This window comes from Diceros bicornis, chromosome 17, assembly GCF_020826845.1.
Source record: "Diceros bicornis minor isolate mBicDic1 chromosome 17, mDicBic1.mat.cur, whole genome shotgun sequence".
Taxonomy (NCBI): domain Eukaryota; kingdom Metazoa; phylum Chordata; class Mammalia; order Perissodactyla; family Rhinocerotidae; genus Diceros; species Diceros bicornis.
The window spans coordinates 61,161,945-61,187,311 of record NC_080756.1 but is presented as its reverse complement, the minus strand read 5'-3'; the positions used below and the strand labels follow the sequence as shown (position 1 = coordinate 61,187,311).

The 25,367-nt window shown below is 46.9% G+C and overlaps 1 protein-coding gene across 1 annotated transcript in view; it reads right to left on the bottom strand.

Moving 5' to 3' along the window:
• The window catches only part of CACNA1C (calcium voltage-gated channel subunit alpha1 C), a 638,289-nt gene that overhangs the window by 140,307 nt on the left and 472,615 nt on the right, over positions 1–25,367 (bottom strand). The window contains exons 10-11 of the mRNA XM_058559143.1: positions 14,911–15,001; positions 7,250–7,276 (exon numbers count right to left, since the gene is read on the bottom strand). Coding sequence (XP_058415126.1) covers positions 7,250–7,276; positions 14,911–15,001 — 118 coding nt within the window. The remainder of the gene's footprint in view (positions 1–7,249; positions 7,277–14,910; positions 15,002–25,367) is intronic.

The window sequence follows — 25,367 nt, the reverse complement described above, 5'->3', positions numbered from 1 at the left end:
CGAGGGCAGTGGCTTTATTAATGGAAAAGAGGACAGTGAGTTGACAACAATTTTGGAGGCAGAATCAATAGACTTTTGAACCTGACTAGATGTGTAGGGATAAGAGAGCAAGGTACGGAAGGGACGGCCAAAATTGCTAGCTGGGGTGATGTGGAAGAATGGCGTCTTGAACCAACACCAGTGCAGACAGGAGACGAATGCTCTGGGCAGGGAGGTTGCGAGGAGGAGAAAGGTGGGGCACTCAGCTTGGGGATTGCGTTTGAGGGGCCTGCAGGTCATGTATGTGGAGAGACTCAGCAGGCAGTTGAAGACAGAGCCTGTCTGGGTTACAAAGAAGGCAGGGGAGAGACAAAGCAGAATGCTGGGGCGTGAATATTCGCACTCAGCTGCATTCTCGGTTTCCAGGGATGCAGACCGCTGTTGTGGATCCCTCCACTGGCCCTCAAACTGCCTTTTGAGATAGCTTGACTTCACCTATATTTCTATTCTGTCCCTTTTCTACCTTCTGTCTGTGGAAAATCTTGTTACTAAACCTTTGTTAAAATCTATTATGAGGCTAGAAAGTGGGGGGTATTTCTAAGAAGGGAATCGTTTCCTCAGCACTGCAGGGAGAACTTAGTTTTTAGCCTGCAGAACAGGGAGGGAAGAAGGATTAATAGAGCAGTGTTCTGATCTGACCCCTACATCACTGTGGGGGCTGGAAAGCCACCTCCAGTGAGCGCCAGACCTCTGCAGGGGACACTTACCTGCTTCTTGGGGGACGTTCACTACACAGAGAAGAAACGCTTGGGGTCAGAAGATTATGGTTCCCGCATGCACTCAGGGAGGCTTTCATCCCCAAGACATACCACGCTGGGTAAGAGCGAGGACAGGGGAGGGCGAAGAGAGGGGCAAAGGAATCGGACAGGGGTCCCAGGGGTCCCTAGGGAGAGGCGACCTCGTGCTGAGGAGCCTTATCTTGCCAGGGCAGGACTGCTTCTTTCCTGTTATTGTAGTTATTAATATTGTAGAGAAATTGGTAAGACAATTCTTTTCCTGAACAGTGAATTTTCAGGATGAACTCATATCTGATCTTAAATAGCTTACATCGTAGTTTCAAAGAATATGTTTTAAATAGACACAATCTCATGTTACAGAAATCACTGATAGCTGTTACTCAGAGGCCAAAGGAAGCAAGTTTGCTTCTTTCACAGCATGCAGGAACTGACTTGGAGTCAGTTGAATATCGAGAAGCTGAGGAAGCTCCTGTTTCCCCAAGTTTGGTGGTAGTAGATGCGGGGTGCTACACAGTTGGGCCCGACCCACGGGCTGGAGCTGCTCTGCTTGGACCCCTGAAGGAGCGGCCGTCATAGACAGGGTGTATCCATTAAATGGTGCTGTTCCTGGGCACAGCCATTCAGGAGAGTCACATGGGCTTGGGCTGGGATGGGGGTGGGCTAATTACTATCCAGAGAGAGTATTTAAAGATAATTACACACCTCCCATTCTTCAAAATATAGCTTTGCTTGACAACTGGTTTCCTGGCAACGCTTCCTACTGTATAATAAATGTAATGGTTTATTAGAATGTGTAAATTTATTTGTGTGTTTACATATGTATGGAGGATATAGAAATTAAATGATAAAACAGGGAGGAGCAATTTGCCTGCTAGTCACATTCCCTTCATACTAACTGGAAAAGTCACTTACTCTAGGAATAGAACATCCCAAATGTAGACATAGGAGAGAAGGATGGAGATGAATGTCTCTAATGTACATCTTCAAACTTCTATATCGTTGCATTCCCATGGGAAATTTCTGCTCACTCACCCCTGGATCCACCTCACCTCTTCCCAATATTGAGCCCTGCTCTTGCCTTTCCACCTACATGGACTGTCCCCTCACCTACCAGGACCTCCCCCTTCTATGTCCTGCACATCCTTTAGGGCTCAGCTCAAGTCCCAGCTTTTCCATGGTGAACTTTTCCAGTCTTCCCAGTCTCCTGTCACACTTACTGTCTGCATTACTCATTTTACTTACACCTTCAAAAATATTTATTAAATACCTTCCATGGGCTAGGTACTAGATATTCAAGCTACTACGATAAACAGAGTATTTGCATAAAACTCATGTGGGTGATACAGACCCCTAAGCAAGCAATCAAAGAGGGCGCTTAGCACCAGAGCAGGCTTAGTGCAGGTGCCCCGGAGCACATCAAAGGGTGTCCAAGCCAGGCGTGGAGGAGCCAGCCAAGGCTCCCCAGAGGAAATGACTTGCCACTGCCTTGTATTGTCAGTTATCTTTTACTGTATCATTCTTGCCTCTCCAATGAGATCCTAAGATCCTAGAGGGGAAGGGACTGTCTTCCCCTTTGTTCTAGACCCACAGTACTTAGCGTGATCCATTTCACATGGTAGGAGCACTTCACTGCCAGGTTGGCAGAGCAGTGGAGACAAACTTGAGGCAGATTTACCAACTCCTTGTCGAAAACAAGGCTTGAGAGCCCCGGACCTCTTGTGACTCAGGGACAAGGGTGAGGGTGAGGAGAGGACGGTGCCCCTAAAAGAGTTTGCTTGGCACATAATTTTTGACAGGCCTCTAGTATAGTAGACAACATCAAAATGGTGGCTACTTCAGGCTCTGTCTGGTAGCTAAAGTAAGTCTCTATCTTTTCTTTAACAGAACTGAGAACAAACAACCCACAAAATCATTAAATTTCTTTTATACATAAAAGTAATTTAAGAATGGACTATGAGAGATTGGGGCAAATTTGGACACGTGTCTGTTGCTTATGGGATGGCAGAAGTAAAGGGAACACTGGAGGCACATTTCACTGACAATGGGGCAAGACAGTCCTCCCAAATTTTAGGACCCTGTGGGGTTCACTTCAGAACTCTGTAAGGTACAGATCTGAAAACTCCAACAGGTTAGCTGATTAATCCCTTAAAATTGCATGAGACTTTTGGAATCATTTGTTCCATAACTGTTTAAAACCTATTCTGAACAGTGAGCCCCAAATGTTGCAAAATTCCTTATTGTAACTAATTCCTCAAAGTGGAGACTTGGCTTACCAAGAGAATACCTTAATATTGCCCTAAAATCATAAGTCCATTAATTTACTGAATTTTCCCTAAAAGCTCTGTTCTTTTTTTGTTTTTTTTGGTGAGGAAGATCAGCCTTGAGCTAACATCTGCCAATCCTTCTCTTTTTGCTGAGGAAGACTGGCCCTCGGCTAACATCCGTGCCCATCTTCCTCCACTTTATATGGGCTGCCACCACAGCATGGCTTGACAAGCGGTGCGTCGGTGCGTGCCCGGGATCCGAACCGGCGAACCCCAGGCTGCCGTAGCGCAGCGCGCGCACTTAACTGCTTGCGCCACTGGGCCGGCCCCTAAAAGCTCTATTCTAATATTTCTTTTAAATAAACCATTCGTTCTTGGAAATAGAATAGGACAGTTTGAAGCTCAAATTCATTCATGTCATTGTTAAACTAAGAAAGTAATCAGGAATACTTTGATTTTTTTTAAATTCAAATTTTAGATTCTTTTTTGGAGTAAAACAGGCTCTTCACTGTTTACAAGGTTATTTCTGAGTTGCAAAAGTTCTCTGTCCATTTTTCCCCATATTACCCAGTTTTTCTCCTGTATTCTCCCATTCAATCTTGGCTGCCACAATCGGACAGACAGAAAGTGCGAGGACGCATTTTTCTTACACATGCAGTGGAAACCTTAGCAGCAGACAGAAACTGCTCCATGTGTACTTGATAATTTTGATGGCATTTTCAATCCATTGCCAGTCTTTGATATTACCCGAACAGACACCATCAGTGGGCTCTAGAATCTGGACTCGACAGCCACCATTTGACATCTGCGCAGACCCCTTAGGGCCACACTCTCTGGTGCAGTAGCCACTAGCCACGTGTGGCTATTGAGCACTTGAATTGTGGCCAGTCCAAATTGAGATGTGTAGTAACTGTAAAATACACACTGGATTTCAAAGACGTAGGACAAAAAAAATGAATGTAAAATATCTCATCAATAATTTTTATATTAATAACATGTTGAAATGATAATGTTTTAGATACATTGGGTTAAATAAATTTTATTAAGATTAATTTCACCTGTTTTTAATTTTTACGTGGCTACTAGAAAATTTTAAAAAGTGCACATGTGGCTCACATTACATTTCTATCCAATAACACTGTGGTAGAGCCACCCACCCCGTGCCCACAATACAACAGCTAAGCAAAGATAGGGGCTAGCATTCCTGAGCAGAACCTATCACCAGGATGGCACGGTGGTTAGCAGCACGGGTCCTGGGTGTGGGTTGTGACTCGGCCATATATGAGCCCCGTGGCCCTGGGCCCCTCTCAGCCTCAGTATCCTCATCTGAAAAGGGGTTTAATGATAGTGCCAACCTACTGGTAAGAAGCCTTTTGGGAATACAAAGTCTTCTCTCTCTATTTCTGTGGCCTGCACTTCCTTTAGGGCTCAGCTCAAGTCCCAGCTTTTCCATGGCAAACTTTTCTAGTCTTCCCAGACTCAGAACTCCTGTCACACTTACTCATTTTTCTTTTACCTTTTTTTATTTCCTGAGGAAGATTTGCCCTGTGCTAACATCTGTGCCAATCTTCTGCTATTTTGTATGTGGGTCGCTGTAATAGCATGGCTGACAGGGGTGTAGGTCTGCACCCAGGATCCGAACCCATCAACCCGGGCTGCCAAAGCAGAGTGCACCGAACTTAACCACTGCGCCACAGGGCTGGTCCCTGTTGTATCTTGAATAGTAGCTGCAGAGGTCAAACGGCTGGTTTGTAGGAAGTTAAGAACATAGCAGAGGGAGCCAAGCCTCAAAGCTGAGCAGAGCCCAGAGTTAAGGGGTCTTTCCTAACTAAGTTAGGGGGCTTTAAGGAAAGCAACTGTTCTTTCCTCTTTTTCAAAAGCACAGGATACACCATAGATCACTGGATAAGAAAATGTTCCCAGAGTGCCCTGGGTATCTAACTCGACAGAGTCCATACAAATATGCACTTTCTTTTCTATCCTCCAGATCATGTTCATTCGTTCATTCATTTGTTCATTTATGATGCACTCATTTGCATATAATGAGAAAGATATTTTGGAAATATTTTTATATCCCTTACTCCTATTGTGTGGGGCTTTGGAACTGGCAGAAGCACAAAACGCTTTCTCAGCTTTGGCTGTCCAGTTAGATATTTTGTTACTGAGGCAAGACCATTCATTCGTTCACTTACTCAGCACACATTTATTCCATCCCTATTATGTACCAGCCACTTCTCCAGATGCAGGAGACACAGCAGTAAGATCCAAGCCTTACTGAGAGAGAGGACTTTCTATATTTCCAGGACTCGTGTTCATGTAATAGGAGCTAGGCCTGGCAGACTTCTCCCTAGATTTTCACGTGAAGGAGGTCATGGCTTGAGAGAAAGAGGAAGGGGAGAAAAGCCTGAATTTTCCAGTCCCAGTGGAATATGGAAGAAAGAAGGTGTCGGAAGTAGAGGAGAAAGTCAGACACCAGAGTCATTTAATTCTCAGTCTTTGGTACCAAGCCTCAAGAGGTTAGGGAGTGTTGCTTTAGAAACACCCAGATTGTCATGGGGAGGCCCAGGGACACTGGGGCTAGTGGGCAGTCTCTACTGGGTGTAGTGGGGCGGGGGGGCTGTAGGCCCCTGGAGAATGTCAGCCTTTGGCTTAGTGCTCCATCCAGGCTGGTGAAGAGGTAGTGACGGGGGGCAGGCAGGTGGGTGAGCCTGCCCTGGTGCTCTGGGTTCCCCATAGCTTGTGCATGGAGTATGACGGGCCTGGAAGTGTCCGTGCACTCAGATGAGGTGTCGGGGTGCTAAAGTCAGTGGACCAATACAGCTTGGGGGTCAGAGAACAGAGGTGGAGGTTTTAAGATCAGATACAAATATGGGGGCCCGTGGACTTCAGTGGTGGATGCCCAAATCAGATAGACCTGCTGCACCTCAGCAGGCACCAGTTCAGAGAGCAGCCCAGACTAGCCACCGCACAGCAAAGATGAGCAGAGGTCTCAGGAGGACTCCAGGACCAGTCCTGAGCAAGCCCTCTTTACTTCCTGGGATCCTGAAGTCCCCACTCCCCAGCTTCCAGACCCTGTCCTGGAGAGGAGCTGGGCAAAGGATACATGAGAGATGGAACATTTTATCTTAAGGGACTATTTAAAATACGGCATTGGGCTACATTTACCCAGGTGGACTAAAATTTAGTGTTATTTATGCTCCTGCTACACAGTAGGTGAGGCTAGGGAAGCCAGACTAGATCCATTATGAAATATTAACAACCAATATCTTTTGGCATGTACAAACTTTGGGGTATAAATTCGCATCCCCACTCCACATATCCATCCATTCATCCAGTCAACACATACATATGGATAGCCTGCCACTGGACAGGCACTTAGCTGGATTCCTGGAAATAATCTCTCTCAGGCATGCAGAGACTGCTGGGGAAAACAGGCCTGTGAGCCAATCAATGGAGTGAACCACGGTAAGTGCTATGATAGAGGCATGAGCAAAGCACTATGGGAATGGAGGGGGCGAATAACTCCCCTGGAGAGTTTGCAGAAGGTGTCACAGATGCAATAACATTTGAGGTTCTTAACATAAGTCTGACTTCTCTAGATGAAGACATGGGGACATGGTGATTCAGGTAGAAGAAAGGCCCTGATGTGCCAGAAGACAGGGAACTTTCTGGTAACTGCAAGAAATTCCATGTGGTTAGAACAAAGGGTATGTTTAGGGGAGTGTGGGAGGTGAGGCTGGAAAGGCAGACAGGGGGCTGAAGACCATGGGTCCCGTGGAAGGTTCTGAAGCAGAGCAGTGTCATAATCCTATGTGCTTTCCATAATCCTTCAAGTCCATATCTCATCGTGTTCCATAAACATGAAACAGTCACGAATAGTAGCAAGTGTTTACATTATATTTATTTTAACTGGACTTTATCTTATAAGGGAGAGGGAGACATTAGGTCTCACAACCTCCTAGGGATGGTGCTGCCAAAAAGACTGACAGTCAAAGAGGATTCAACAAATACGAACCCTGAATTACCTGCCTGATCTGATCCATAAGCCTCTTTTTGATAGTCGTACAAAAGGGAGCAGTTACCCCCTTAGAAGAACACCCCTCACCCTACCACCCCATCTGGTAGGTATGACCTTGGGCTACCCAAAAGGGTAGCTGGGGACAGAGCTGGCAGGCAGCAGGAAAGAACAGCAGCATGCATCTCACTCACCTGAACTTAGACTTGGAGATCCGGTGGCTGAAAGAGAAAAAGGAGACATTACCAAACGACACACACATTTTCTTCTCTTTCAAAGATATTCAACAAGGCCAGAGAAGTCTGATGTTCCCCGGGTGACTGCATACGGGCACTGGATGGATGTGTGGTATGAACTTTGGAGAGAAAACCCTATTTGTCAGCATCTCCTGGCGTGTTCATGTGTTTGAATGTGGAGACTGAGGGCTGGCCCAGCTGACAAATCTACAAATCCAGTATCTTCTAAGTGGAGACAATGCTCCCTGGAGAGGGAGAGGGCCGTGTTCTCAGATGACCAGTGTCTCCCAGCAGGTTCCACGAGGTCAGGTTAGACAGCGTGTTAGGAATGCTGCACCTTGAGAAGAGCCATAGAGGAGAGGAAGGCCTCTCCTGAAGGCACGAGGATCTCACCAGCCGGAAACCACAGACAGGAACACATTGGTGAAGGCTCCACTGCTGTAAAAGCAGGAGCCTACCCAGTGCTGGGGTATGAAGTGAAGATGAGCAAAAGGAGCCAGCTGGAAACTGAGAGGCCACTACGGTCCTGGCCCAAGGGCTGCAAACTGGGCATAAAGAAACAGCCAAGGGGCCTGGGCAGAAACCCGGGATGCTGACAGTCATGTGCAACCCCGAAGACGTGGGGGACTTCTGGGCAGAAGCACAGGGAAGGTGTGCCGGTGGCTGACTCGAAGGGTCATCATATGGGGAGGAGAGGTACATTGAAGGGTGGAGACTTCAAGGAGGTCCTGAGAATATCTGTTCAGATAGGAGAGTCCAGGGGAGGCTGGATGGAGGCAGGCTGGGAGAGGAGGGAGGGAGGAAGGGAAGGAGAGAAAGAGGGAGAGAGAAGAAGAGAGAGAGAGAGAGAGAGAGAGAGAGAGATGGGGGGAGCGGGGGAGAGAGAGAGAGAATATAAGCACTTGAGACAAAAAAACGGAAGGCAACGTGTCAGAGAAGGCTTGGGTGTTAAGGTAGTGAACACTGGGGAGATTGCAGGTGGAGTGCCCATGCTCAGATGGACATGCAGGAAGACACAGAATGCAAGTTAGAGATGAAGAAAGGGATGGAGACAGCAGTAGAGAGACAAAGAGAGATGCAGAGAGAACACAGGGGCGGGGAGTTCGGGAGGTCACTGCTGCAAGCCTGTGTTGTCCCAGTTCAGCACACAGTGAGCTCTGTCGCATAGCAAGAAAACAACCCCTCTCGTTATTTTTTATTAAAAAAAAAATTAAACCAGAAGATGTGACAGGTGGCAAAGCCATCGTGCATGAGATAATTATATCTCTGGGGCACTGAGATTCTGAGCCAAGTGCCTTTGCTGCTCTGAACGGTTAGCTAATAACCTTTTCCCACCCCCAAAGACTGCCTGCTAGGACTGGAGGGTTTAATCACATATTAACAAAGCATGTGGGTGGGGGACTGGGAGCCAAGGGAGCATTTTTCTTTAGAGCCACAGTTTAATGGGGGAAACAAATGTTTCCAGCTGCTAATTGGGTGATGGGGAATCCGGGTGCTCTCTTCTCCAGCAGGGCCATGCTGAGCTTGGGACCATCGGGGTCTCCCCCAGTCTTGCTTTTAGGCAACTGACTCTCCTTGCTGTTAAACATAAGTCAGAGTGGATGCATGGCCTTTAGCCTTGCGGCTGTCTACAGAGCTGGGCCTGGCCCCAGGCTTTCTCTCAGAAATGTCCCAGTGATCCTCTCTGGGGTCCCTTCAATGCAGACCACATGCCCTTCCCTGTAAGGCTCTCTCGCACTCTCTCTCTCAGTCCAAGTGAGTCATAAGCAAAAGTGGGTTCTTAAAAACACCTAATGGGGAGACCAAATCTCAGTGCTCCTATATCCTAAGGCAATGACTCTGGGATGTGGGCACAGGGGAGGACCAGGGCTAGGGTGACTGTTTGAAATGAGGTCCTAGTTCAAGCATGGTCATTGGCTATGGGTCCTTCCTTGGTATTCTGGCACATTCTGAAGAGGAGGAAATGGAGCAGGACTTTCTTTTCCACTTAGTTACAAGTCCTGATGTATAACCGTGGGCACCTCACCTGAAGACTGATTTTTGTTGTTGTTGCTGTTCTCAGGGGATTGTGAGCATAATTTTAGGCTTGCTGGATCCAAAACATTCATCCCCTCTTAAGCACCATATTACTTAAGCACCCCTACTTAAGAAGGGGGAGGGTATTGCTCAAGCGGCATGTGTCTGGAGGAAAAGGAAAAGCCCAGCCCTTGGAAAGTCAAGGTTAGAACTCTGTAAAGCCCAATTGCCTTGACTTCTCCATACTTCCTTGTACAGGTGGGAGTCAACCACAGGACTCCACTTCGTGTAAACAGAGGGAACCCACTGTTTGGCCGTCTTTCACCTCCTGGGACTTCACCACCAGCTCAGGGTTTGGAAAGCGGGTCCATCCCACTGTGTGAGTAAGCAAGCTAGGGAGCATGTGGGTGCCTTGTATCATGGCACCACTCCACATTCAGGGCTGTTTGACATGTGCAAATGCTTCTTCCTACTGATTAAACCACCTCAGATTCCAACGAGGCCTCAGAAGAGTAGAGGCCTCCAACTTCTCCAATCCCCAATGGGGCATGCACAGCTTGCTCAGAAGGCTTCTTGGCTTCCCAGCATTATTATTCTAGTGAGGTAAAATTCCACTGGGTTGGACCTGAAGTTCATTCAACCCAAGACACTTTCTCTGTCCAGGCCTCCAAGACAAAACTTCTAGGAAACCATAATTTTCTTTGTTGATATTAAGGTTCAAAATTAGAGACAAACCTAAAACTCCTTTTATTTCGCTTAGTTATTCAATTTGCATTTGTCACTATTTGACAAATATTTGAACTTCCTGGGAGCTATTTATATTTTCAGTCTCTCTCCCCTTCTTAGAGTAACGAGCACCATATGTTTATTACCTGCTATATGACATAGTATTTCCCTGAAATGTCCCAATTTGCCTTTCACATAAGTCAGAGGGCACTGTAGTCACTATCAAGGCTGACACACATCTGACTCAACCTTGAATCCACAACTGTAACACCACCCACAGCTGTCACCACTAGAAGGGTCACACTCTGGGCCTTGTCATCACAGAGCATTGCTCCAACTACTGGGGGATGAACTCAGTTGCTCCGCATCTCCGGTCAGAGTCTCCTTCTCCATTACCCCTCCTGCTCTTTCACCAAACCCAATTTTTGCCCTCCCTGGGTCTTCCCAATCACTCACTCCCTTTCAGGGCTCCCAGGCTAATGTCAGACTTGACCTCCAGTACCCAGTGTGGCCCCATGGTCACATCAATGCTGCCTTCAACACAACGTAGACTCCCATACTGCCTGGGCCTCCTGCTGTGCCTGCTTGGCTAAACCCTGACCCTGGTTCACAACATTGCCTGTTTTTAGCTCTTCTCAGGCTGCAGAGCCTGCAAAAAACATGTCAAATTGTTCTGCGAGGCTGACTCCACATTTATGATGTCAGTCTCCACCGCAGCTTCAGTACTGCTCAGCAATCTGAGTGACCTCTCGGTGACTCATAGTTCAAATCTTCTGTATTGTCCTCCAGGTTCCTAGGACACCAAACCCTCACTTTCTGTGACGAGATGATAGATTATTTGGTATGACTCCTATCATTGACCCTCTTCATCAGAGCTTCTTTCTGATTCTATATTTATAAACGGTAACCTTTGAGAGCTGTAAGGAACCCTTAGATACCACCTGGATCTATGGTTTGTAATTCATCAAGTTATAGAATGCTTTATTCATATGAAATCTTACATAGAAGCCCAACATGTAATAGAGGTGAAAGCGGTCCCCTTCTGTAGTCCCTGCCATTCCCAGGACCCCTAGGCCTCTGCACCCTGAACCAACCAAAAGGCCGACCCCTTCGTTTGCCAGAGGAGAAGACTGAGACTCTGAGCAGAAGTGCTTTGGTTGAGGTCACATGGCTGGTTGGTGGCTCACTGGGACTAGACCCCAGGATTCCTGAAGCCAGGTCTCTTTCCCTCTTCCAGTTAGTCCCAGAGGTAAAGGAACTCCTTCTTCCTGTGTAAATCCAGTGTTTCCAACTGTCTTTGAAGTGGCCCTTCCCTTCCTTGTAAGAGGTGTCTTCCTATAAGCACTCGTTGCCATTCCAGCATCTTTAGCCTCTCCCTTTTCACTGGCTTCTTCTTTGCCTTAAAGATTAGTCTAGACTTTACTATGATGAAAAACAAGCCCTCACTTGCCATTGCTGCCTCCTCTTTCTCCTACCCTGTTTTCCTCTCTCTCTTCCATGGCCTCGCTTCTCGAGTGAGTGCCCTAGGCTGGCTCATGTCCACACCCTCTCCTTTACCGAGACTCCAACTCCCACAATCAAGTCCTGTAGAGTATGGCTCCAGAACACACAAATAATCCATCCGCTTCTTCCAACTCTACGCGTGACTCCAGCCTGATCCACCATCCTCTTGCACCTCGGGAACTGCTGTTGAGACCGTTTCACTGTGTGCCTACTTCCTATCAGCCTCGCTCCTACCCATTCTTCGAACATCAGTGATCCTTCAAGAATGCGGAGCTCACCAAATCAACCAGTTCCACATTCTTGTGACTTCTCGCGTTCAATGACTCCTCATGGTCTTGCGGTAAAGACCAAGACCGTTAGGATCTATCAGGCCTTCCCCGTCTCCACCCTTGTCCCCCCGACTATCCCCCCACGTCTGCCTTGGCGGCACTGGCCTTCTCTCAGTTCTTCCACCCGAGGGCCTTGAAACACAGTTGGAATATTCTTCCTTAGTCTTCACCTCAACAATGTATGTTCACTCTTCAGTTCTCAGCTTAAATTTTAATTCTTCAAAGGAGTTTTTCCTAACCTGCCAGTCTAAATCAGGTCCCTCCCTCTACTATTAACCCTCATGACAGTTACTTCTTAAAATTTATCCCAATTTATAATGACTTATTTACTTGTTTAATGTCACTTTCACATCAGATTGAGAGCTCCAATGAGATGGTGTCAATTTGCTCGATTGCTACGTATCCCCATCGCCCAGCACCAAGCTGGGCATCCTGTGGAATCAATGTACAAAGAAACAGCTCTGTCTTGAAATTGTTCCCCCTGAGGCTTCCAGGCGAGTACCGCCGTCTGCTCACCTAACACCTCTTTGTCTGGTTCATTTACTTGTTCTTATTCTTCTGTGTGTCACTTTCCCAATGGTCAGCCCTTGGTCTTCTGCCTCTATTCCTCTGTGAACAACTCTTGTCCTATAACCTCATTAATAGTTTTTATACGGATAGCCTCAAACACGTGGCTCCATCCCTGTTCCACGTAGAGCCTTTGACCTCCACATCCTGCTGCCGGTGTGACATCTGCAAGCCCCTCTGGTTGGGCTCCGGCTTCAAGTGTTACTTCAGCATCCTTATAGTCTTCTGTCTTCAGACCTCGATGGCTCCTTCCTCTTCATCACCTCTCCTCCCCACCTGCCCCTCCCTACCAAAATAGCATATTGCAGTTCCTTTCTCTCTGCCCCCACCACTTCAGGAACCATCTTCATCCAGGCCTTCTCACTACATAGAAACCCTCATCTGACCTCATCTCACCAAACACAACTTTTAGCTCTTAGCTTTAAAGACTAGCGTCTCACTGTCTCCTCACCATCACACTCAGGCTCAGCCCCGAGCCTGTCCTCATGCTGTCTCTCCTACTAGGAATGTTGGCATTCTCATCCCATCACTGCCTGAGGCAGGGGGTGGGGAGGGGAGTGGGTTGGGGGAAGACCATAATTTATTAGGTACATATTATAATTCCGGCACTGTGACTACGTATTTTACACACACAGGGTAGATGCATAAACGTGGATATTCATGGGGATAACAGGGACCATTTCTACAGAGCTCTCAAGTCCGCAGAGCATATCCTCAAGAAATGACAGATGTACTAGAGATGCCAGTGTCCCCTATGGGGGACAATCATGTTCTTCTTACAACAGAGCCTCCATGCTTTCCTGAAACTACTCCCAAGTGACCCCCTGATGGCAGCCCCATGGTCCCTCCTGGTCTGCCACTTGGGCCATGCCCACAAGCCAGAGTTGCAGGGTCCTGGATCATCTTCCTCCCAACCCCACTTGGTGTCAAGAAGACAGAAAGGCCTAGACCTGATGGGCTTTGAAGGCTTGCTATCTGCCGTTCCCTACTGTGGCTGTCTGGGGCCCACTTCCAGAAACTCAAGTGCTTGTTTTGTATGGTTCCAAAAGAAGAGGAGAGGGAAAAGGCTTGGACTGCTGCTGAAAAATGTAATTAGCACTGTATTTTAACAACATTTCGACAATAATTGCTTCCCAACAATGCTGAGAAATCTGCAGTGCAGACTCCCTGGTGCCACTGTCAGAGTGAGTGATATTGAAGGCCCTGTGTCCCCTGGAAACAGAAGTTGCAAGAGCTGGTCTATTCCTAAGCCTCGTTTCCCTTCTCCTTTGGCTCAGAGGCCACCCTCAAGGCTGGCATGGCTTATGTTCAGACTTACCTACAGCCAACCTTTTAAAAAGGGTTAGGTTTGCCCAGACCATTGAGTAATTTCAGAGAGGAAGGGTGAGATAAGGTGCCGTTTCACTGCTGGAGTGATTTACAAACCCATTTTCTTTGGGACTGGTCCTACTTGGAGCCTTCTGCTTGTGGTGCCTGTCAGTGACTGGGGTGAGTTTACAGGTCTTACTCCTACCAGGCAACAGGAGAAGCAGCCTCCACTTCCCAGCGTGGAAGCTGAATGGCCCAGGAGGCCTCATGCTCAAGGTCAATGTGACCCCCTGACCGAACACAACTTTAATTTTTGGACTCTGCTTTCTGAGACACTGGTAATGAAACCAGCAGTTTGCTTATTTTTAGCAGTTAAACCATTTTTTCCCGTCATTTTTTTTGGGGGTGGGACATTTCCCAGGGACTACTGGTTTCCATTTTTAAGATCAAACTAATGGGTGATTGTGATAATCCACGTGTAAACTGTTCCTCCTCACACCTGCCCGGTCCCGGGCCAAAGTCAGCTCCCCAAAGCCAGGGACTGGGGTCTGACCCAGGGAAAGGGAAGATGTGAACACCTAGGCTGGGGCTTATGTGGCAGGAGGGGGCCGTGTTCTAGGCTAAGCACAGGTGAATTTTTTATTAACTCAAGTCTGTATTCCAGGCATCTCTGTTTCCCTCCGCTAGACGGATAACTTCGTGTTGCAGATAAGGTTTATTACCGCCCAGTGTATTTTCTTACCTGTTGGCTTTTCTTCCAGGTCACATTTATCGGAATGGAAAGGTGGCTAGCAGGACCCAGGGAACTTAACATAGCTATCTCTTATGAAAGGGGGTGAGAGGGGCTGGAAAGAAACAGACTTCAGAGCTACCCCAACCCCACACACACACTCTCTGTATTTCTCTGACGTGGTGGGAAGGGGCTCCAAATCCAGGAGTCAGAGCCTCGCAGAAGCACTGAACTGAAGACTAGCCTCAACTTAAGACTCATCCCTTCCCAGGGCCACACTCAACCTGGGCCCTCCTCTCCCCACACAGGTAACCACCTGAGGTTTCTGTTTCTTGCTGTGCTCGGATCTCTACCCCTCCCAGCGAGAAGCCAACTCGTTGTGACTTCAGGACACAGCTTCCCTGCCCGCGACCCGGAAAGCTCCAGCCGTGCCTACTCACGCCAGCCTGGCCCCGCAGTTCTCTCCCTCGATGTCACCTCCAGGCACATTTTCTGTGTTGACAGACTCGGTCTCACTTGTAGGCATGCTCACTGCAAGAGTCGAAGTGATGCCGAGCCAGGCATTGAGGGTGGGGAGGAAAAGGGAGAGAAGAACATTAGTTTGCAACACACCCAATCCCAAGACGGAGGCTGCTGGGGTAGGGGGTGCTGCTGCGAGCAGGCTGGGCCCTGGCACTGCCCTGGCCAGGATCAGGGATTTCCTTGACTGATATGCCTGCTGCTCATGTAGGGTAAGTTTTGCTGCCAAGGGCACTCTAAACTAGTGGGAATGTGGGAGGAAATCTGGTGATAAGATCCTTTACCTAATAGAAGACATCCTGAAAACGCTGCCCATTGAATCCTTTCTCTACCCTCAACTCTACGCCTTTGGAGAAGCTGTGCAAGGTTTTCCATTTTCATCCACTACTTGCCACAAAAAGAGGAGCATTCATGAAAATATTTTATTTCCCTTACTTCTTTCCACCTACCAATTCTAAGAGGTACCATCCCCAAACTTAGGGCCCAGTTTGTTTGTTGAGAGGGCATTTTTGCCACCTGCATGAACTAGATGCACTTGGAGGAATGCCCTTTGTCCTGTAGTGCATGATGGTTCCTGAGTCAATTATGTCTAGGACTGTACCTGAAATGGGGAGCTTGACATGAATGGCCATTACCAGAATCAGGTACTAAGATACAAACTAGCACTGCAGACATCAGGAATGAGGAGCACAATTGTGGAATCTACCAAATTAAGTTTAAATGTGGCTTGAAGATAGATTGCAGGGTTACTATCTCCCCTGTCAGCAGTCTTGACATGCCCATCTCAACAGGTTGACCTGGGTATAAACCATCTAATTCCACTGGAACCAATCTGCCCAGTCGATCTCTAGCCTCTTCCTGAGGCAGTAGTGGGCTGAATTTCCAGAGCAGTAGGAGCTGTTTAGCTTGGAACCCAGTTTGGTGGCTTAGAAGAAGCCATTTTTTAATTATCATTTTTTATTCCAAATAAAAGTTTAACTTAAGAGAGATTTTCTTCTTTTTCACCTTCTATTATCCTTCTAAAATGACACAAAAATGAGTTCCTTATTTTTGCCAACCTGGTTCTTTAGAGTGGCCATTACATCATCGGTCCTGGTTCAGCTCTCCTTATAGAACTGAACTCTTCACCTGGCGAGAAAATCACTAGTCCTTAGCAGCCATAGAATCTGCAATTAGTGAGGGTGTGGCATCAGGTGATGTAGCACCAGGTGACACGTCCCCATTGGGCTGCCACAGCCCAGGGAAAGACTTCTACTTGTTATAGGGATAATACTGCTGGATGTGGATTTTCCTGTTTCTTTTCTTTTGGATGAAGACAAGATGGGCAGGTGAGAAGAGACTCATTTCAAGAACATGGAAGATACAAATAGAAAGCCCATGTCTTACCATATGTTTGTCATGTATGAGAGACCTCTCTACCTTAGGATTTGTTTTCAATAAAGTCGGGTAAAAAGAAATCCAGATGTCATTTCAAAAAAGTTTGGTGCTGGCTGGGACTTTAGACATCATCCAGCTCTAACTTGTTCCCTTCACTTCACAGGATAGGAAAGTGAGGCCCAGGGAAGGGACAGATGCCCAAGGTCCTGCAGTGTGTTTGGGGTAGGACTTGGCCTGAGCACAGGTGTCATGACCCCCTGTACCATGCTCATTTTGATTGCCCCCACATTGACCAACTCCCTAGTCTACACCCTAGGACAAGACGTTCTTAAAGCCTAATCGGGCCCTGGGAGCATCATAGGAGGGTGGTGAATAGCCACATAGTAGTGTTGAGTTTCACAGCATTTACATAAATTTTACAGCCTGAGGTCTGAGGGAGCTGGTGAGTGAGACCAGACTTTAGGGATGGTTTTAGCATTGGGAGTTGGGAAGACAGAACCTTCAGAGCTTGCCAGGGTTCCTTGCTGCATCCACACTAAGGAAGAAGTCATAATATTGAAGAGCCTTCGGTCTTTCAATCCATCTGTCTCCAGCCGTCTCTGATCTTCAGGCATCATTGTTTAAAGAGAGGAGCTGTGTATAAAAAGCTACCTGACTTTGTGACACTTTGCTCCCAGAGAGGCCCTTGTGTGCTAGTGGAGTGGTGTGATGGTGGTGGTGCTAGGCTTGGAAGGACAACCAAGTTTGGAGTGGGCGGGCCTGGGCATTAGGAAGAACCGCGTCATCTTCTAAATCAAAGAACTGCCTGTACCAGTACCAAGCCGGCCTTCACAGTGACCTTAATCTTGGCTGGCACTATCCAAAAGAAAGGTTCCATCAAAGAATAGCTGCTTCTGATTGTCATGTCCGCTGACTTTATACATATGAGGAGATGACAAGGCAGTGGCTTTGAGTGGGACAGATTACCATCCCCTGACAAAAACCACACATACACACAAAAACATACACACACATGAACACTGCATCGCAAGCCATCAAGAAAAATACCCTCCCATCCAGTGCGGTAGGTACCAACACACACTTACACACACAGAGCAGGGGAACATTACCATGGGTTTCTGTGGAGTGACTAAACCAAGCCAACTTCCCTTTCTTCTGATCAAGCAAGCCCGCCGCAGCGCCTCCTTTCACAGACAAGATGGCCAGTGTCAAGAACCAGGAACAAGACATCAACAGAGAGCATGCAGTCAGCCACGGGCAAAAGAAAGAAACAAGGAACTCAGCTTTCACATAGAACATCCATTCTCATCTCCAAAAACAAACTAAAAAAACTGTAAAAAGCAATATACCAAAACATATAAGCAAACATACCAAATAGAACGAAAACCCCAAATCACATAAATTAACAACACAAAACAAATAATGGACCCTGGGGAGAAGAAATTACTCCAGCAGAGGTTTCAGTCTACACTCATAGACTGGCTAATGACTTTGAGGAGAGGGCTTCCTAGGGGGGCATACTTATCCCTGCTGCCTCCATGAGGAGGTGCCCCTTTTGCAGGCTCACATGGGGTATCTGCTAAAGTCAAACTACAGCAGTGGCGTCCCCCTCCACCCCTACCCAAAGCCCAGGTGACTTGACCTCTTCCCCATCTGAAGTGGATTAAAGGGCTCCCTCACAACTCACACCCAGATAGTGTCACTTGCAAGTAGAAAGCAACCCATTGATCTACTTGCCCCTTTGTCCAATCATTCAGTTTCATTTAATAAAGATCCACCTAGTGCCTCAGGCCTGATCACATCCCAAATATATACGTATCTGCTTTTAATCAGTTTAAATAGGGAAAGAAGTTGCTCAATTGCTTGTCAATGGGTGGTCTTTGGAGGAGGTTTGTATACAAAGAAGAACTCTGCAAGTGTCCCTTAGGTCTGAGTTATAGTTAAAGCGGAGGGTGCTGGCAAGTGTAAAGACACTGATTACTGCAAACAGAAGAGGTGACCTCTGCACTCTGCAATGAACTTTGAGTTCTGGACGTCAAATGCTTTAACTAATTCCTGAGAAACGGACTTTTCTCACTTCATTTCACAGAGCTAGCATTAACCACGCCCTGCCAGGCCCCTATGGAGGGTGCTGGGGATGGGTGGTGAGTAAGACATAGCCGCAACTTACTAACGAGGTGGGAAATCTGCTCCCACTCATGAAGGAAGCATGTGCCCTGAGGAGGAATGGGTAGGTGGCCCCTCCAGTTCCAGGAAAGGGCATGAACGGAAGGTCAACCCAAATTTTAGGTGCTTCCTTATTTCATCCTCTTCTCCTGGAACTCAGATTACGTTCAATGAACGGCCTCGAACGCTTCTGGTTAGTGAGAACTCTGAAGCCTAGTTCATGATAGAAAAGGGCCAGGCTTATTTTTAACCTATGTAAAGGGCCAAGTCCCCAGACACACATCTTTAAAATACAGAGCTTGGAATAAACAGAAACTTCACTACCAGTAGCACTTTTTTTTTTTACTTCTCAAAAGTCCTCTATGAAAAAGGCACTAAGAGTTAGGAGCTGAAATGAATGCCTTGGTTCAAATTTCCCTTCTAGAAGAAGGTATGTCTCAATTTACAACGACAGTCACTAAAATGAGCATCTCAGAATGAGTGGTCTTTATCTGGAGATATAAAGGGGTAAACATGAAGCTGCTAGTCACCAAGTTTCTGTCCAGTCATGTGGTCATCTGGGGGGATGAGAGCCCTGGCCAGTGACAGAAAGCCGAGAACATTGGAACCTTTTATACAGAAGCATTATCCAGCTTTTGGCTTTGGTATCAATACTGTCTCACCTTGTTCGATTTCAGAAATAACTGCATGATAACTTTAAAAACAACAGAAAGACTTGGATAAAAACATGGCTGTTCAATATATAACTGAATTTGACCAGGGCTGGTCTTTCATGTGGGCAAAGTTGGGAGCCACCTGTGTGGAAAGTGATTTGAAGAGCATCTAAATAATCTCCCTTGATGGTGGGCAGTGGTTTCCACTAGATCTGCTATTTTGGGTCAAGTCACATATCTAAAGATTCCTTGCTGAAATAAAAATATCTCCCCTGGAAGGAGCAGTACATTAACATATTAGTGCCTATTATTTTGTGATCACTTGTCCATAAGCGTCTGAGGGAATCAGATGGGTGGAGATGCAGTTTGCATTCCTATCACTAACAGATTAGAGAGCAGGATCATAGCTGATTCTTTACAGGGCTTGTTGGCCTAGAGAGATGGACTTAGAGTCCTTCTTGGAAACTGAGTGCCCAGACTGTTGAAAGTTGAGAACTATAAATGCTGGATATTTATTCTATGGATGAGATGGAGAGCCTGACTTCTCCTTCGGCCACTCAGATGACGAATTGGTTGGAAGCTAAGGCAGAAAGATGGCAAGGAACCCAGATGCCGAGGGCATCTTTTCCCTAAAGGCAATCTCTTCCTCGATGCCCTGAGAAGTGAAGCTTGATCGTCGGCTCACCTACAGACAATGTCATGAGAACATACCCTCTGGGGCATGAAACGTGCTCCACTGAATGGATTTAGGAAGAATGCTAGAGAGGAAGCTAGTTTTCTGACTTTCTAACTTCACTGTTACCAGGTACTGTGGATCAAATATGGGTCTTTGGGCCTTCCTGCCCCTTGGATTCTGCTGAGAAGATTCCAAAAGAAAACGAGATTTTCGTGAAAGAGTAATTAACGGCTGCCATTGCAGGTGCCAATAACATAATTACACTTTTAGTATTATCACCAACAGCTACAATGAGTTGTATAGAATCCGTCTCCCCAAAACAGCTATTCTTGGTGGCAACTTGCTTGAATGGTGCTTAGTAGGATGATTTCTACGTCTCAAGGGAGGTGCACAGTTATTGTCTCACAGCAACCAATGCCTCTGCTGACCTGCCTGGAGAGCAGTTGTTCAGATACTGGGGGGATTATAATAAGCCATTTCCACCATGGGATAATCTCCTGAAACTGGGAATCACATGAATCATGCTGGAGGTGGAGCACTAGATCTAAGCTGTTGTGAAGATTGGTATTCCTTGGTATATTTGGGTTTGCAAACCCTCTGAGGGTTTATTCCCTAAGATTTGGGAATCCTCCATTAAACACCAGGTAGTGCTTTGAAAGCATGGCTGCATGGGTCAGCTGGCCAGCCTTTCTGCAGCTGTGATCAACAGAGAGGGTAGACTCACAGCACACGATCCACTATACAACCAATGATTGTCTCCGGTCAGTTCCTCAGATTGCTTAAAACAAGTCTCCAAGTGGGGAATCTGCTCCAGGCTGTCCCAGTGTGGTAACACTCATGTTTTCCATAAAGAGAAATTAGATCTCATTTAGCCATCATGATGCAAACATGATACAGTATGTGTGCCCAAAGATGGTGAAACTTATCCACATGAATAAAAAAATGACTCCAGAAGGGGCTTTGGCAAAAGTTGGAGAGTAAGAGCAACTTTAGTTTTGATAAAAAAAAAAAGTCACTAAGGTTATTTATCAATAAATTCACAAAGAAAACAGTAAGCAAAATCTTCATAGGTATTCCTACCTTTACTCTCTTTTCCTCCCCTCACTCCCTCCCTTCCCATCCCTGAGGCTGGGAGGAGATATGTAGAGAACCACCACATATAGAATATCTGGCCCTGCTCCTTGACGCCTCTGTCTTGGGTCTTTTTATGCAGCATGATCGACTGAGTGGCATTAGAGCAAAGCTCCATGTGAGGGAATGAAGAATGAACTTGGGCAGAGATGGAGAAATCTGCCTAGTTCTGAAATCTTTGGTCACCCAAAAGAGCTTTGATGTTGTCCCAGGGATGGGTCTTTGCGATGTCCTGTCGTGATTGTCAGCAGCAGGAATGGCTGGCCTCTCGTGAGACCTGCTAAGAAAACGCCCAGGCTTCATTCTGGAACTTAGCTGGTAGCCTCATTACTCAAGGGCAGAGAATTCATCAACTGCTATCAATCTTTTATCTCCCCTTTTGGAAGAGGGTTGGCACATCAGGGCAGACATCCTAGGCGGTAGCTGGGGTGTCTGAAGCCGAAGGAGCTGAAGGCATTTCTCATCCCACCTGAACTTCCCCACTGCTGCGGAGTGCCATGTGGAGCCAGTGGGCTGAATCCTGGGTCAGCCAAACTGCCAGGATCCAATCGCCCAGGCTTCCATGTACTCTTGGATGGAACTGAAGAATTTATTTTGCCATTTACTTGTCCAGATGCCCATTTTATTATCTTTTTGCATGTGAGTGGTATAACTAGTATTCATTTTCTCAAAGTACTAATCAGAGTTACGGCTAACAAGCAAAAGGTTTCCTAATTTCCTATCCCACTGACTGAAATCTGGAATCTAAATCTCCCTGTAATCTGGCTCCATCCCATCTGTTACGGCTGAATGTGCCCCCTCCGAAACTCATATGTTGAAGGCCTAACCCCTGTCCCTCAGAGTGTGGCTGTATTTGGAGACAGAGTCTTTAAAGAGGTAATTAAATTAAAATGAGGTCACAAGGGTGGGTTCTAATCCAATATGACTGGTGTCCTTATCAGAAGAAGAAATTTGGACACAGACATGCACTGAGGGAAGATGACGTGAAGACGACATCTACAAGCCAAAGAGAAAGACCTGGAGCAGATCCTTCCCTCACGGCCCTCAGAAGGAACCCACCCTGCTGACACCTTGATCTCAAACTTCTAGTCCCAGAACTGTGAGAAAACCATTTCCGTACTTTAAGTTACCTGGTCTGTGGTACTTTGTCAGGCAGCCCTAGGTGACTAAGACACTATTCATCCTATTTCCTGTAACTTGTACAGAAACTCTCTGCCCAAGTCGGGCTGCCTTCCTCATTGTTCCCTGAATGTGCCATCTTTATTCCAACTTTTGGGCTTTTGTATTTATGATGTCATACATCTACCCTCTCCCTGGAGTGCCTGTCTGCCTCCCCTTCACGTATTCCAGGGGTCAGCAAACTACAGCCCTTGGGCCAAATCCAGACTGTCACCTGTTTTTGTAAAGAAAGTTTTCCTGGAACACAACCACGCCACTTGTGCATATGTTATCTGTGGCTGCTGTCACCCTGCGACAGCAGAGTTGAATAGCTGCAGCAGAGGCTCTACGTGGTCTGCAAAACCTAAAATATTTGCTACCTGGCCCTTTAGGAAAAAAGCATGCTGACCCCTGAGTGATTCCACTCTCATCCACTCCTGGAAGCTGAGTTCTAGTTTGTGGAGGCTTTTGGGACCACCCAGTGCCACTGAGTCCCCTTTCTGAACTCCTGGACCACTGGGATCTGGGAGAATTTTACATAGAAACCTGAAGTCAAGTTTTAGATCCACCTTCTCATAGCCGTGTAACTCTGCGTAAGTTTTTTAACCTTTCTGAGCCAAGGTTTCCTATGTGTAAAAACAAGATAATGATACTATTTTTAGTTCAAGAGTTTGGCGTAAAGATTAAGTGAAATAATATTTATAAAATAACTTTGTAAAATGGTAACTGCTATGAGTATTTGCTAATATTACCAACTAATTTTAATCTGTTTTTCTTATAGTTTGCTATATAAGTAATAGATTTATCTCCCTAACTAAATTATAACTTTCTCAAGGCCAGAGACTTTGTATTAGAATTCTCTGGACTCCCTTTCAGATCCTAGTGGTATTGGATATGGCACTATAATAAGAACACTCTATATATTCATGGAGGTTTAAGGATATTCCCATATGCTGGACATCTTGGGGGTTTGCCCTTCAGACGCACTCTCCCTTCCTCTCTCTCATGCCCTGTACTCCAGGAGGCTGACCTTTGGAAACCACACCAACAAGCTCTCCTACGCTAGGGCTTCCCACTGGGTTTGGCCAATAGGCAGCACTGGCAGGAAGTCCATGCGGCCTGAGGAGAGTGAGGCTGGAGCAGTCACTCTCCTGGCGCCCGCATGCAGGGTTGGTGCAGACTGGCTGCGTCCTGTTGCTGAAGGCACAGGTCTGTCAATGGCCCTCTCCTCATAACCACCCTCTCTGATTCCTGGAAACTGCTTCCTCACTTTGTCCCTTCAGGCCTGTAGTGGTAACAGCTCCCCACGAGCACTAGCCCCAGGGTCCTGCACATCCCTTGTCCACTTGCTTAAACCCTGCCTGCATCTTTATTAACATCTCCTTAGATAATTCACTTTATGAGTCCCTCTGTTTTCTTTCGGGACCCTGACCGATACACCCCCCCGGTGCCGGCAAGGTGGGTTGTATTCTCCCATCGTCAGGTGAAGGAATAGACCTGCAAAGTTGAAGTTAGTTGTCCAGGGTGGGAGCTAGTAAATGGAATAGAATGACTGGCCTTGAGTCCAGGGCTTCCTGGCTACATCAGGCAGCCTCCAGAATCACTCTGCTCAAATACACATCTGCAGGTTGAATCACTGATAAGAACTAGTGACGCAGGGTATTACAGCGGGATTGCTTTAGTCCCATGGCAGAACAGAGCTGAACATTCTGGTTGTGGTCACCATCCCAAGAGACTCCCTTGGGAGGAACTATGTTACATTTCATCTAATTTAATTTTCTCTTGCAGAAAAAATAACTTGGAAAGTTATTCCTTACTGCTTTTCTACAGTTTGACAGATCAAGCACATGGCCACATGGAGTCTCAAGCTGATGGGTGAAAGAGCTCTTTCTGTGTCTTCACCCAACCCAGAGTCTTAGGAATCTCTCCATTACTGTGAGTCTAGGAAATGCCAGACAGTCCTTGCCTTGGCCTTGCCACTAACTAGCTCCAAACACTTGACAAGTCACATGAGGACTTGGGTCTCATTTTCTTTTTAGTGTGAGGAAGATTAGCCCTGGGCTAACATCCGTGCCCACCTTCCTCTACTTTATATGGGACGCCGTCACAGCATGGCTTGACAAGCGGTGTGTCAGTCCGCGCCCAGAATCCAAACCTGCGAACCCTTGGGCCGCTGAAGTGGAGCGTGCACACTTAACCACTACACCACTGGGCCGGCCCCTGGGTCTCATTTTCTTCATCTCTCACGTGAACAAATTGATCTAGATGATGTATTATAGGTCTCTTCTAAGGGAAAGAGAGGTGGTAGGAAAGGAGACAAGTAGGCTGTAGAAAAAAAGAGGAGAGAGACGGTGAGAGAGAAAGCAGAATGGTACTCACTTTCTGCCGGCCCAGGCCTAGCGTGGCCTTCTCCACACAAGCAGTTAAAACCTGGTTGATTTTAAGCCATCAGAAAATAAATATAAAACAGGATTAAATATTAAGAAGCCAAACAAAGTGGCCTTATTAAAAAGGCACAATATAAGCACGATGTGCCATCATAATAATTATTATTACTGCTATAAACTGAGAAGAGGCAGAAATGCCTCCCCTTGATCTGCAACCATAATCCAGAGAAGAAAACCAGGGTCGCTGTGCTCGCAGCAGGCCATAAACACCCAGAGCTCCCAAGCAGAAAATTTCTCTCCACAACTGTGGTGCCACTGAGTCAGCCGCCTGAGCTATTGCGGGGGTTGGGGGAGATGGGCAGCGCAGGAGGGGGCAGGGCAGGGCAGGATGTCCAGCTGCATTGCACCAATGTCTGAACTTCGGCAGGGTCCCTGTCCCTTCTCATACCCACCCACCTGCATTAGGGATGCCAGGGCCACGTGGAACATCCTCAGGCCCTTGGGACATCTGATCACACAGGAGGGGTTGGACACCCCCCAGGAGAAAACAGCTCACTGCAACCACTAGGGACGAGACAGCGGTCTTATAGATGTGGATGGGGACTCCTCTGGAAGCCAGTTCTTCTAGGCACAAAACTACTTCTAGGTTGGAGAGAGAACACTGTTCTAGTTCTCAAGGCCAGGCTCAGCAGTAGACGGTTTCCCATGTGCAATCATATGAAAGGGACAAAGAATGATTGTGCCCCCAATCCCTCTCCAATCCAGTCCAGTGATGTCATTCCTTCATTTTGAGGCCTTGTCCCCTCAGAGTGCAACTACTCGTGGGATGC